The 14,740-nt window shown below is 50.3% G+C and overlaps 1 protein-coding gene across 4 annotated transcripts in view; it reads left to right on the top strand.

The window, feature by feature from the left end:
- The window catches only part of NLRP12 (NLR family pyrin domain containing 12), a 31,072-nt gene extending 16,986 nt beyond the window's left edge, over positions 1-14,086 (top strand). For 3 of the 4 annotated variants that reach the window (XM_010380713.2, XM_010380712.2, XM_030912725.1), the window contains exons 5-10: positions 336-506; positions 1,943-2,113; positions 6,124-6,294; positions 9,868-10,038; positions 11,433-11,603; positions 13,694-14,086. In XM_010380713.2, the coding sequence (XP_010379015.1) occupies positions 336-506; positions 1,943-2,113; positions 6,124-6,294; positions 9,868-10,038; positions 11,433-11,603; positions 13,694-13,781 (943 nt within the window). In that variant the 3' untranslated portion in view covers positions 13,782-14,086. The remainder of the gene's footprint in view (positions 1-335; positions 507-1,942; positions 2,114-6,123; positions 6,295-9,867; positions 10,039-11,432; positions 11,604-13,693) is intronic. The other variant, XM_030912724.1, reaches the window with a different exon arrangement.
- Positions 14,087-14,740: the final 654 nt, after the last annotated feature.

The following is a 14,740-nucleotide window of genomic DNA, read 5'->3' as shown; positions in this document are numbered from 1 at the left end:
TCGAGACCAGCTGGCCAACATGGTGAAACCCCATCTCTACTAAAAATACAAAAATTAGCCAGGCGTGGTGGCACACTAAAAATACAAAAATTAGCCAGGCGTGGTGGCACACGACTGTAATCCCAGCTACTCAGGAGGCCAAGGCAGAAAAATCGCTTCAACCCAGGAAGCAGAGGTTATGGTGAGCCGAGATCGTGCCACTGCACTCCAGCCTGGGTGGCAGAGCGACTCTGTCTCAGGGGAAAAAAAAAAAAAAAAAAAAAAGCAAAAGAAAATAATCCACAAAACTGGCGCAAAGGAAATGACCAGCTCCTTCCTCCTCTTTTCCACCCCAGGCTGAAGAGGTGCCGCATCTCCAGCTCAGCCTGTGAGGACCTCTCTGCAGCTCTCATAGCCAATAGGAATTTAACAAGGATGGATCTCAGTGGCAATGGTGTTGGATTCCCAGGCATGATGCTGCTTTGTGAGGGCCTGCGGCATCCCCAATGCAGGCTGCAGATGATTCAGTGAGTCTCTATTCCCGGGAGCAACTTTTTTTTTTTTTTTTTTTTGAGACGAAGTCTCGCTCTGTCACCCAGGCTGGAGTGTTGTGGCCGGATCTCAGCTCACTGCAAGCTCCGCCTCCCGGGTTCACGCCATTCTCCTGTCTCAGCCTCCCGGGTAGCTGGGACTACAGGCGCCGCCACGTCGCCCGGCTAGTGTTTTGTATTTTTTAGTAGAGACGGGGTTTCACCGTGTTAGCCAGGATGGTCTCGATCTCCTGACCTCGTGATCCGCCCGCCTCGGCCTCCCAAAGTGCTGGGATTACAGGCTTGAGCCACCGCGCCCGGCCTACCTGGGAGCAACTTCTTAAGCTCATTGTCTCCTGGGGCATGAAATACCACACAATGCTGGTAATCCTCAAATCTCCACCTTTAAATCAGGCTGGCCCTTAACCCCATGACCTAAGACCCTGGCCCTGGACTCTAGGCTCTTTAGAGGACCTCCTTCTGCCCTCTGACTCCATACTCAATTCCACATGAGGAAGAGTCCCTGGGGCCATCCCCCACCTTTTCTTTTTCTCCCTGGAGATTGGGTCTTGCTATGTCGCCCAGGCTTTAGTGCAGTGGCGGGATCTCAGCTCACTGCAACGTCCACCTCCTGGGTTCAAGTGATTCTCCTGCCTCAGCCTCCCAAGTAGCTGAGATTACAGGCACCCACCACCATACCCAGCTAACATTTTTGTATTTTTAGTAGAGATGGGTTTTCCCCATGTTGACCAGGCTGGTCTTAAACTCCTGACCTCAAATAATCCACCAATCTTAGCTTCCCAAAGTGCTGGAATTACAGGCGTGAGCCACTGTACCCGACCTACAATTTTTTTTTTTTTAATCAGCCAGGTATAGGCCAGGAGGAGTGGTTCACGCCTGTAATCCCAGCACTTTGGGAGGCCAAAGTGGGCAGATCACCTGAGGTCAGGAGCTCGAGACCAGCCTGGCCAACATGGTGAAACCCCATCTCTACTAAAAATGCACAAATTAGCTGGGCGTGGTGGCGGGCACCTGTCGTCCAGCCTGTAATCCCAGCTACTCGAGAGACTGAGGTATGAGAATCACTTGAACCCAGGAGGTGGAGGTTGCAGTGAGAAAAGATCACGCCACTGTACTCCAGCCTGGGTGACAGAGCGAGACTCCACCTCAAAAACAAAACAAAACAAAACAAAAAAAATTAGGCAGGTATAGTGGTGCACACATGTATTCCAGTTACTCAGGAGGCTGAGGCAGGAGGATCACATGAGCCCGGAGGTCGAGGCTTCACTGAGTTGATATCACGCCGCTGACCTTCACCCTGGGTGACAGAGCAAGAACCTTTCCCTAAATAATAAGATAAAAGGCTGGGGCATGAGTGATCAGGACACAGAAAAGCAACATGGTGTCCCCTTCAACCTCTCTTTCCTCCCAAGGTTGAGGAAGTGTCAGCTGGAGTCCGGGGCTTGTCAAGAGTTGGCTTCTGTGCTCAGCACCAACCCACATCTGGTTGAGTTGGACCTGACAGGAAATGCACTGGAGGATTTGGGCCTGAGGTTACTGTGCCAGGGACTGAGGCACCCAGTCTGCAGACTACGGACTTTGTGGTGAGTTCTTCCTGGGGTCAACTATAATAAAATGGAAAATCTCTTCATATTGAATGATGGTATTAAAAATGCATCCACAGGTCGGGTGCAGCAGCTCACACCTGTCATCCCAGCACTTTGGGAGGCCAAAGAGGGCAGATCATCTGAGGTCAGGAGTTTGAGACCAGCCTGGCCAACTTGGTGAAAACCCGTCTCTACTAAAGATATAAAAATTAGCCAGGTGTGGTGGCACATGCCTGTAATCACAGCTACTCAGGGGGCTGAGGCAAGAGAATCACTTGAAGCTGGGAGGCAGAAGTTGCAGTGAGCCAAGATCACGCCACTGCACTCCAGCCATGGTGACAGAGAGAGACTCCATCTCAAAAAACAAAGTAGAATGGTAGCTGCCAGGGCCTAGAAGAGGAGGAAATGGGGAGTTACCATCTAACAGGAACAGAGGTTCCATTTGGGAAGATGAAGAAGTTCCAGAGATGGCTGGGCGCGGTGGCTCACACCTGTAATCCCAGCACTTTGGGAGGCCGAGGTGGGCGGATCACCTGAGGTCTGGAGTTTGAGACCAGCTTGACCAACACAGAGAAGCCCTGTCTCTACTAAAAATACAAAATTAGCTGGGTGTGGTGGTGCATGCCTGTAATCCCAGCTACTGGGGAGGCTCCTGGGATCAACCAGTCCTCCCGCCTCAGCCTCCCAAAGTGCTGGGATTACAGGTGTGAGCCACCGCCATCACACCCAGCCAGCACTTATTATTTATTTATTACTTTTTTTTTTTTTTTTTTGGAGAATCGCTTGAACCTGGGAGGTGGAGGTTGCAGTGAGCCAACATCGTGCCATTGCACTCCAGTCTGGGCAGCAAAAGCGAAACTCCGTCTCCAAAAAAAAAAAAGAAAGAGGCCGGGCGCGGTGGCTCAAGCCTGTAATCCCAGCACTTTGGGAGGCCGAGGCGGGCGGATCACAAAGTCAGGAGATCGAGACCATCCTGGCTAACACGGTGAAACCCCGTCTCTACTAAAAAGTACAAAAAACTAGCCGGGCGAGGTGGCGGGCGCCTGTAGTCCCAGCTACTCGGGAGGCTGAGGCAGGAGAATGGCGTGAACCCGGGAGGCGGAGCTTGCAGTGAGCTGAGATCCGGCCACTGCACTCCAGCTTGGGCGACAGAGCGAGACTCCGTCCAAAAAAAAAAAAAAAAAAAGAAAGAAAACGTTCCAGAGATGGATGGCAGTGATGGTTGCCCAATACCATGAAAGTACTTCATGCCAATGAGGCACAGTCAGCCCTCTGGGTCCATGGGTTCTGCATTCGTGAATTTCGTCAACCGTGGATCAAAACTCTTCAGAAGGGCTGGGCGCGGTGGCTCACGCCTGTAATCACAACCCTCTAGAATGGCTTGAGCACAGGCACTCAGGAGCAGCCTGGGAACCAGTGAGATGTCATCTCTACAAAAAATAAACATAATTAGCTGGGGTGGGTGGTATGTGCCTGGAGTCCCGGGTATTCGGGAGCCTTAGAGGCCAAGGCTGCCGTGAGCTGTGATCAAGCCACTGTACCCCAGCCTGGGTGACAGGGTGACACCCTATCTCAAAAAATATATAATAAAGTAAAAAGTAAATGTAATTGTGATCAAATACATGCAACATAAAATGTACCATCTTCCCCAGTTTTGTTTCTTGTTCTGCCCCAGTCTGATCTGCAGGAACTATCTTGAACTTTTTTTTTTTTTTGAGACAGGGTCTCACTGACTCACAAAAGCTTGAGTGCAATGGTGTGATATCAACTTTCTGAAGCCTCAACCTCTGGGGCTCAAGTGATCCTCCTGCCTCAGCCTCCCGAGTAGCTGGGATTACGGGTGTGTGCTACCACACCGAGCTAATTTTTCTTTTTTTTCCTTTTATTTTTTAAATAGAGACAGGGTTTCGCCATGTTGGCCATGTTGACCAGGCTGGTCTGGAACTCCTGGGATCAACCAGTCCTCCCGCCTCAGCCTCCCAAAGTGCTGGGATTACAGGTGTGAGCCACTGCCATGGCACCCAGCCAGCACTTATTATTTATTTATTACTTTTTTTTTTTTTTTGAGACAGAGTCTCGCCCTGTGGCCCAGGCTGGAGTACAGTGGCTCTCCATCTCAGCTCACTCCAATCTCCACCTCCCAGGTTCAACGATTCTTGTGCCTCAGACTCCCAAGTAGCTAGGATTACAGGTGCCTGTCACCACGCCAGCCAATTGTTGTATTTTCAGTAGAGACAGGGCTTCACCATGTTGGTCAGACTGGTCTCGAACTTCTGACCTCAGGTGATTTGCCCACCTCGACCTCCCAAAGTGCTGGGATTATAGTCATGACCCACTGTGGCCGGCCTATTCTGTCCCTTTTCTTTTTTTTTTCTCTTTAAGAAAAAGTCTCACTCTGTCACCCAGGCTAGGCTGGAGTGCAATGCTGCAATCTCAGCTCACTGCAACCTTCACCTCCCAGGTTCAAGCAATTCTCCTGCCTCAGCTTCCCAAGTAGCTGGGATTACAGGCACCCACCACCACGCCCAGCTCGTTTTTTTGCATTTTTAGTAGAGATGGGGTTTCACCGTGTTGGCCAGGCTGTCTCAAACTCCTGACCTCAGGTGATCCGCCCACCTTGGCCATCCAAAGTGCTAGGATTACAGGTTTTCTATTTATTTTTAGTTGTTTTTTTTTTTTTTTTTTTTTTTTTTTTTGAGACAGAGTCTTGCTCTGTTGCCCAGGCTGGAGTGCTGTGGCGTGATCTCAGCTCGCTGCAACCTCTGCCTCCTGGGTTCACGCCATTCTCCTGCCTCAGCCTCCAGAGTAGCTGAGACTACAGGCGCCCACCACCATGCCTGGCTATTTTTTTTTTTTTTTTTTTTGTATTTTTAGTAGAGATGGAGTTTCACCGTGTTAGCCAGAATGGTCTCAATCTCCTGACCTCGTGATTTGCCTGCCTCCCAAAGTGCTGGGATTACAGGCGTGAGCCACCACGCCCGGCCGGAGTCTATTTATTTTTAATAGTAGGCATCCTAATGGGTATGAGATGCTATCTCGCGGTTTTGATTTGTATTTCCCCAGTGATTACTGAGATGGAGCATCTTTTCAGGTGCTTGTTGGCCATTTGTACACCTTCCTTGAAGAAATGTGTATTCAAGCATTTTGCTCATTTATTTTTAGTTTTTTAATTTATTTTATTAATTAATTTATTTTTGAGATGGAGTTTCACTCTTGTTGCCCAGGCTGGAGTGCAATGGCACGATCTCAGCTCACGGCAACCTCTGCCTCCCAGGTTCAAGTGATTCTCCTGCCTCAGCCTCCCGAGTAGCTGGGATGACAGGCATGTGCCACCACACCCAGCTAATTTTTTGTATTTTTAGTAAAGACTGGGTTTCACCATGTTAGCCAGAATGGTCTTGATCTCCCAACCTCAGGTGATCCACCTGCCTCGGCCTCCCAAAGTGCTGGGATTACAGGCATGAGCCACTGTGCCCAGTCTAATTTTGTATTTTTAGTAGAGACGGGGTTTTTTCATGTTGCTCAGGCTGGTCTTGAACTCCCGACCTCAGGTTATCCGCCTGCCTCGGCCTCCCAAAGTGTTGGGATTATAGGCATGAGCCACCACGCCCGGCCCTTTTGCCCATTTTTAAATTGGGTTGTCTGAAAATGTGTTACTGTTAAGACCGGGGGCTTGGGCGCAGTGGTTCACGCCTGTAATCCCAGTCCTTTGAGAGGCTGAGGCAGGCGTGTCACCCAAGGTCAGGAGTTCGAGACCACCCTGGCTAACATGGCAAGAAACCCTGTCTCTAGTAAAAGTCCAAAAACTAGCCAGACGTGATACCACACTCCTGTAGTCCCAGCTATTTGGGAGGCTGAGGCAGGAGAATCGCTTGAATATGGGAGGTGGAGGTTGCAGTGAGCTGACATTGCACCACTGCACTCCAGCCTGGGTGGCAGAGTGAGACTGTCTCAAAAAAAAAAACAAGCAAGCCTCCATAATGCTTGTTGAATTGGACTTTGTGCAGGCTGAAGATCTGCCACCTCACTGCTGCCGCCTGTGAAGAGCTGGCCTCAACTCTCAGTGTGAACCACAGCCTGAGAGAGTTGGACCTGAGCCTGAATGAGCTGGGGGACCCCGGGGTGCTGCTGCTGTGTGAGAGCCTCAGGAATCCCACGTGCAAGCTCCAGACCCTCCGGTGAGTCCCGTTTTGCTCACCACGCTAGGAGTCCCAAACCATGAACGCAGCCCTCTCACCTGGGATCATGGAGGCCAGGTTGCCTCTGCCCCTAAACTGTAGCTACTACATCAGCTTTTTTTTTTTTTTTTTTTTTTTTTTTTTTTTTGAGACAGAGTTTCACTTTGTCACCCAGGCTGGAGAGCAGTGGCGCGATCTTGGCTCACTGTAACCTTTACCTCCCAGGTTCAAGCAATTCTTCTGCCTCGGCCTCCCAAATAGCTGAGATTACAGGCACCCGCCACCACGCCCAGCTAGTTTTTTGTATTTTTAGTAGAGATGCCGTTTCATCATGTTAGCCAGGATGGTCTCGATCTCCTGACCTCATGATCTGCCCGCCTTGGCCTCCCAAAGTGCTGGGATGACAGGCATGAGCCACTGTACCCAGCCTACATTCGCCTTTTTAAAAGGATTTTTCTGGCCATGCACGGTGGCTGACACCTGTTAATTCCAGCACTTTGGAAGGCCAAGGCGGGAGGATCACCTGAAGTCAGGAGTTTGAGACCAGCCTGACCAACATGGTGAAACAACCTGTCTCTACTAAAAAGAGAAAATTAGCCGGGCGTGGTGGTGCCTATGATGCCAGCTACTCGGGAGGCTGAGGCAGGAGAATCACTTAAACACAGGAGGTGGAGGTTGTGGTGGGCTGAGATTGCGTCATTGCACTCCAGCCTGGGCAACAAGAGCAAAATTCTGTCTCAAAAAAAAAAAAAAAACAAAGGGATTTTTCTGACACACAGCCTTTTGCACAAGCATTTCTTGTTCCCTGGTATGACTTCTGCTCTCTGTCCCCTCTTTGCCCAGAGAAGTTCAATTTTTCTTCTGAACACTCTTTACTTTGTATTTCGAGACAGGGTCTTGCTCTGTCGCCAGTGCTGGAGTGCAGAGGTGTGATCATATCTCACTGTACCCTTGACCTCCTGGGCTGAAGCCATCCTCCCATCTCAGGCTCCTGAGTAGCTGGGACTGCAGGCACACGCCACCACACCTGGCCAATTTTTACTTTTTTTTTTTTTTTTTTTTTTTTTGAGACGGAGTCTTGCTCTGTCGCCCAGGCTGGAGTGCAGTGGCGCCATCTCGGCTCACTGCAAGCTCCAACTCCCGGGTTCACGCCATTCTCCTGCCTCAGCCTCTCGAGTAGCTGGGACTACAGGTGCCAACCACCATGCCCGGCTAATTTTTGTATTTTTAGTAGACGGGGTTTCACCGTGTTGGCCAGGATGGTCTCGATCTCCTGACCTCGTGATCTGCCCGTCTCGGCCTCCCAAAGCGCTGGGATTACAGGTGTGAGCTACCGTGCTTGGCCAATTTTTACTTATTTTTTGTAGGGACAAGGTCTCGATTTGTTGCCTAGGCTGGTGTCAAACTCCTGGCCTTAGGAGATCCTCTGGCTTTGGCCTCCCAAAGTGCTGGGATTACAGGTGTGACCCATTACACCCAACTGGACACCTTTTCTAATCCCTAGCTAAGATCTGGGTTCCTAGATTTATGATCCTACATGACCTCATACTTCCCCTCAGCATCATTTATTGAAATTTGAAGGCTGGGTGAGGTGGCTCATGCCTGTAATCTCAGCACATTGGGAGGCCAAGGTGGGAGGATGGCCTGAGGTCAGGAGTTCAAGACTAGCCTGGCCAACATGGTGAAACCCTGTCTCTACTAAAAATATAAAAATTAGCCAGATGTGGTGGCAGACGCCTGATGTCCAGGTACCCAGGAGGCTTAGGCAGAAGAATTGCTTGAATCCGGGAGTCAGAGGTTGCAGTGAGCTGAGATTGTGCCACTGCACTCCAGCCTGGGCGACAGAGCGAGAGTCCATCTCAAAAAAAAAAAAAAATTTGTAATTCGTGTATATGTGTGTGTGGTGGCATTCCACAAGTGTAGGAGCTATGCCCACTGTATCTCCCAGTGACTAGTACAAGACGTGGGTAGAGGTGCTAAAAAATACACATTTTGTGTATTTTTTTATCAAGGCACCAGCAAAAAACAACCAAAAAATCACACATGCAGCTGGGCACGGTGGCTCATGCCTGTAATCCCAGCACTATGGGAGGCCAAGGTGGGAGGATGACCTGAGGTCAGGAGTTCATGACCAGCCTGGCCAATATGGTGAAACCCCATCTCTACTAAAAATACAAAAATTAGCCAGGCATGGTGGCGGATGCCTGATGTCCAGGTACCCAGGAGGCTGAGGCAGAAGAATTGCTTGAACCTGGAAGCCGGAGGTTACAGTGAGCTGAGATTGTGCCACTGCACTCCAGCCTGGATGACAAGAGTGAGACTCCATCTCAAAAAAAAAAAAAAAAAAATTGTCATTCGTGTGTATGTGTGTGTGGTGGCATCCACAAGCGTAGGAGCTATGCCCACTGTATCTCCTAGTGACTAGTACAAGACGTGGGTAGAGATGCTCAAAAATACACATTTTGTGTATTTTTTTTTATCAAGACACCAGCAAAAAACAAAAAAAAATCACACATGCGGCCGGGCGCGGTGGCTCAAGCCTGTAATCCCAGCACTTTGGGAGGCCGAGACGGGCGGATCACGAGGTCAGGAGATCGAGACCATCCTGGCGAACACAGTGAAACCCCGTCTCTACTAAAAATACAAGAAACTAGCCAGGCGAGGTGGCGGGCACCTGTAGTCCCAGCTACTTGGGAGGCTGAGGCAGGAGAATGGCGGGAACCCGGGAGGCGGAGCTTGCAGTGAGCTGAGATCCGGCCACTGCACTCCAGCCTGGGCGACAGAGCAAGACTCCGCCTCAAAAAAAAAAAAAAAGACAAAAATTAGCTGGGCATGGTGGTGGGCGCCTGTAGTCGCAGCTACTCAGAAGGCTGAGATAGGAGAATCACTAGAACACAGGAGGCGGAGGTTGCAGAGAGCCGAGATCGTGCCACTCCAGCCTGGGCGATATTGTGAGACTCTGTCTCAAAAAAAAAAAAAAAAAAAATTGTAGATGGGAGGCTGAGGTGGGTGGATCACCTGAGGTCAGGAGTTTGAAACCAGCCTGACCAACATGGTGAAACTCCGTTTCTACTAAAAATACAAAAATTAGCTGGGCGTGCTGCCACACGCCTGTAATCCCATCTACTTGGGAGACTGAGACAGGAGAATCGCTTGAGCTTGGGAGGTAGAGGTTGCAGTGAGCCGAGATTGCACCACTGCACTGCAGCCTGGGCAACAAGAGGGAAACTCCGTCGCAAAAAAAAAAAACTTTTTTTGTACAAACAAGTTGTCGGTTGTCCAGACTGGTCACAAACTCCTGACCTCAAAGAATCCTCCAGCCTCAGCCTCCCAAGATGCTGGGATGACAGGCATGAGCCAGGGCACCTGGCCTGATTCTTAGTTGTTTCCTTCTGTTCTTTTATTCCTCCCTTCCTCTCGTCTTCCTACTTCTGTCTTCTTTTTCGTCTCTCAGGGTAGAGATTGAGTCTGTCCCTCTGTCTGCAACCAGCACAGGGCTTGACACAGGGTCCTCCCAGCAGATGTTGGCAGGAGGAATGCCTCCCACTCTGCCCTAGCATCCTGTCTTTGCAGGTTGGGCATCTGCCGGCTGGGCTCTGCCGCCTGTGAGGGTCTTTCTGTGGTGCTCCAGGCCAACCACCACCTCCGAGAGCTGGACTTGAGTTTCAACGACCTGGGAGACTGGGGCCTGTGGTTGCTGGCTGAGGGGCTGCAACATCCCACCTGCAGACTCCAGAAACTGTGGTAAGCACTGGGGAGGGACGGGGTGGTGGTGGTCATATTTGCACAGTGGAAGCGCTTTCTCATCCTTCATTTTTCTATTTATGAACTATCCTGCTTCAATACAAAAGATTCAGGTAGCAAGAAGAGAGGTGGAATGAAAAGACAGGAAGTTTCTCTGAACTTATTCTGATTTGGGGGTGCTGCCAGACTTAAAATTGTAAAAATTTAAGGCTGGGAGCAGTGGCACACGCCTGTAATCCCAGCACTTTGGGAAGCTGAGGTGGGTAGATCACCTGAGGTCAGGAGTTCGAGACCAGCCTAACATGGTGAAACTCTGTCTCTACTAAATGCAAAAAAAAATAGCCGAGCCTGGTGGCACACAGCTGTAATCCGAGCTACTTGGGAGGCTGAGACGGGAGAATCACTAGTACCTGGGAGGTAGAGGTTGCAGTGAGCAGAGATCATGCCATTGCACTCCAGCCTGGGCAACAAGAGTGAAACTCTGTCTCAAAAATAAAATAAAATAAAATAAAATTTAAAAATTAAAAAAAAAAGACTGGGCACGGTAGCTTAACAGCTGTAATCCCATCACTTTGGGAGGCCCAGGCAGGTGGATCACCTGAGGTCGGGAGTTCAAGACCAGCCTGGCCAACACGGTGAAACACCATCTCTACAAAAATACAAAAATTCACTGGGCATGGTGGCACATGCCTGTAATCCCAGCTACTTGGGAGGCTGAGGCAGGACAATGACTTGAACCCAGGAGGCGAGATTACAGTAAGCCAAGATCGCACCACTGCACTCCAGCCTGGGAGACAGAGCAAGACTCTGTCTCAAAAATAATAATTCAGGCCAGGCGCGGTGGCTCATGCCTGTAATCCCAGCACTTTGGGAAGCCAAGGTGGGCGGAATAGCTTGAACCCAGGAGGCGGAGGTTGCAGTGAGCCAAGATCGCGCCACTGCATTCCAGCCTGGGAAACAGAGTGAGGCTCTGTCTGTTTTTTAAAGTGAGGCTCTGTCTAATTTTTTAAAACGTTACCCAGGCTGGGCATGGCGGCTCACGCCTATAATCCCAGCACTTTGGGAAGCCAAGGTGGGCGGAATAGCCTGAACCCGGGAGGCGGAGGTTGCAGTGAGCTGAGATCGCGCCACTGCATTCCAGCCTGGGCAACAGAGTGAGACTCTGTCTCAAACAAAACAAAAATAAAAGGATATGTTTGGATAAATACAAGGAGTAGCACGCCTATAATCCCAGCTACTTGGGAGGCTGAGGCAGGAGAATCACTTGAACCTGGGAGGCGGAGGTTGCAGTGAGCTGAAATCTCACCAGTGTACTCCAGCCTGGGCGACAGGGCTAGACTCTGACTCCAAGTAGCACCTGATGTTTACCTTAACCGACTCCTTAACTTCACCAGGCTGGACAGCTGTGGCCTCACAGCCAAGGCTTGTAAGAATCTTTACTTCACCCTGGGCATCAACCAGACCTTGACCGAGCTTTATCTGACCAACAACGCCCTAGGGGACACAGGTGTCCGACTGCTCTGCAAGCGGCTGAACCATCCTGGCTGCAAACTCCGAGTTCTCTGGTGAGGGATGATGACCAGTTCTTTCTGGAGGAGGCTGGACATTGGGCTGGGAGCATGAGGGTAGATAAGCTGGATGGACAAATACTTTCTGCACTGGTGTGTGCAATTAGGGGGCACACAGATGAGGCCAAATAGGACCTATGTCGTCTAACGGCTGTGTGACCTTGGATGATTTCCTTGTCTGTCGAAGGGGACCATCGTGGCTTGCCGATTGCATTGGAGGTCACTGTAATTCCAGTGAGAATCTAGAATTACTCTGCCTGGGTTCAAATTCCAATTGCTTTTTTTTTTGGATGGGATCTTGCTGTCACCCAGGCTGGAGTGCAGTGATGCAATCAAAGTTTAGGCTGGGTATAGGGGATGGCGCCTGTAATCCCAGTACTTTGACAGGCTGATGTGGGAAAATTCCTTGAGCTCAGGAATTTGAGACCAGCCTGGGCAACATGGCAAAATCCCCTCTCTACACACACACACACACACACACACACACACACCCACACCAGATGTGGTGGCACACACCTTTAGTCCCAGCTACTCAGCGGGCTGAGGTGCGAGGACTGTTTGAGCCCAGGAGTTCGAGGTTGCAGCGAGCCATGATTACGCCACTGCACTCCAGCCTGGGTGACCAGGCAAGAACTTGTCTCAAGAAAAAATAGGTTGGCCGGGCGCGGTGGCTCATGCCTGCAATCCCAGCACTTTGAGAGGCTGAGGTGGGAGGATCATGAGGTCAATCGAACGAGACCATCCTGGCCAACATGGTAAAACCCCGTCTACTAAAAATACAAAAATTAGCTGGGCATGGTGGCGTGTGCCTGTAATCCCAGCTACTCAGGAGGCTGAGGCAGGAGAATCGCTTGAACCCGGGAGGCAGAGGTTGCAGTGAGCTGAGATCGTGCTATTGCACTCTGACCTGACGACAGAGTGAGACTCTGTCTCAAAAAAAAAAGAAAGAAAACAAGAAAAAAAAGACCAAGGCAGGCAAATCACTTGAGGCCAGGAGTTCAAGACCAGCCTGGCCAACATAGTGAAACCACATCTTTACTATAAATACAAAAACTTACAGCTGGGAGAGGGTGGCTGTATACAAAAATTACCCGGGCATGGTGGCACGCACCTGTAATCCCAGCTAGTTGGGAGGCTGAGGCAGGAGAATCGCTTGAAGCAAACATACTCCAGCCTGGGCAACAGAGCAAGACTCCATCTCAGAGAAAGAAAAAAAATTGGAGAACATAGTTCTATCTTCATAAGGCTATGATAAATTATGAGTTGACCAGGTGTGGTGGCTCACACCTGTAATCCAGCACTTTGGGAGGCCAAGATAAGCAGATCACTTGAGATCAGGAGTTCCAGACCAGCCTGACCAACATGGCAAATCCCTGTCTCTGCTAAAAATAAAAATTAGCTGGGCATGGTAGCAGGCACCTGTAGTCCCAGCTACTCTATAGTCCCAGCTACTAGGGAGGCTGAGGTGGGAGGATCACTTGAACACGGGGGGTGGAGGTTGCAGTGAGCCAAGATCGCACCGCCCCACTCCAGCCTGGGTGACAGAGCGAGACTCAGTCTCAAAAAAAAAAAATTATGGCCGGGTGCAGTGGCTCACGCCTGTAATCCCAGCACTTTGGGAGGCCGAGGCAGGGAGATCACAAGGTCAGGAGATCAAGACCATCCTGGCTTACACGGTGAAACCCCATCTCTACTAAAAATACAAAAAATTAGCCGGGAGTGGCGGTGGGAGCCTGTGGTCCCAGCGACTGGGGAGGCTGAGGCAGGAGAATGGCGTGAACCCAGGAGGCGAAACTTGCAGGGAGCCGAAATGGTGCCACTGAGCTCCAGCCTGGGCAACAGAGAGAGATTCTATCTCCAAAAAAAAAAAAAAAAAAAAAAAAATCTTAAAAAAAAAATTATGCAAGTTAACACAGCTTGGGGACTTGTGTGTAGCATGCAGTAAGCCTACTTTCCAGCAGCATTGGGTGGAATTTCTGGAGGATCATGGAATGGTCTTACCACGGTAGTGCACAATAGATACTTAAGGCTTATTAATTGAATGCCACAGTCGTGGACTGGAATAATATCAGCTCTTGTGTCCACAGGTTATTTGGGATGGATCTGAATAAAATGACCCACAGTAGGTTGGCAGCGCTTCGAGTCACAAAACCTTATTTGGACATTGGCTGCTGAATGGTTCTGTCTGCTGGCTCTCCCCCTGAGATCTGGACGGACGAAGACGGGAGGGTGTTCGTCACCCCCCACAGCATAATCAGGCTCCTTCCTAGAGACAGACTCATGCAGATTAAGATCAAAAGTCCCTCTGCCTGAGATCAAATTAATGTTTGACGGAGCTGGCTGGGTGCGGTGGCTCATGTCTGTAATCCCAGCACTTTGGGAGGCCAAGGTGGGCAGATCACGAGGTCAGGAGATTGAGACCATCCTGGCTAACACGGTGAAACCCCATCTCTCCTAAAAAATACAAAAAATTGGCCGGGCGCGGTGGCTCAAGCCTGTAATCCCAGCACTTTGGGAGGCCGAGACGGGCGGATCACGAGGTCAGGAGATCGAGACCATCCTGGCTAACACGGTGAAACCCCGTCTCTACTAAAAATACAAGAAACTAGCCAGGCGAGGTGGCGGGCGCCTGTAGTCCCAGCTACTCGGGAGGCTGAGGCAGGAGAATGGCGTAAACTCGGGAGGCGGAGCTTGCAGTGAGCTGAGATCCGGCCACTGCACTCCAGTCTGGGCGACAGAGCGAGACTCCGTCTCAAAAAAAAAAAAAAAAAAAAAAAAAATTAGCCAGGTGTGGTGGCGCTTGCCTGTAGTCCCAGCTACTAGGGGGGCTGAGGCAGGAGAATGGCATGAACCTGGGAGGCAGAGCTTGCGGTGAGCTGAGATCGTGCCACTGCACTCCAGCCTGGGTGACAGAGTGAGACTCCGTCTCAAAAAAAAAAAAAAAAATGTCAAAAGTCCCTCTGCTTCTGCTTGGGATCAAATTAATGTTTGACGGAGCTGGCTGGATGCAGTGGCTCATGTCTGTAATCCCAGCACCCAGCACTTTGGGAGGCCAAGGTGGGTGGATCATGAGGTCAGGAGTTCAAGATCAGCCTGGCCAAGATGGTGAAACCCCGTCTCTACTAAAAATAAAA

The sequence above is a fragment of the Rhinopithecus roxellana genome, chromosome 12, assembly GCF_007565055.1.
Source record: "Rhinopithecus roxellana isolate Shanxi Qingling chromosome 12, ASM756505v1, whole genome shotgun sequence".
Taxonomy (NCBI): domain Eukaryota; kingdom Metazoa; phylum Chordata; class Mammalia; order Primates; family Cercopithecidae; genus Rhinopithecus; species Rhinopithecus roxellana.
Note: the sequence above shows the minus strand (reverse complement) of the source record. Positions and strands in the feature narration are given on the sequence as shown.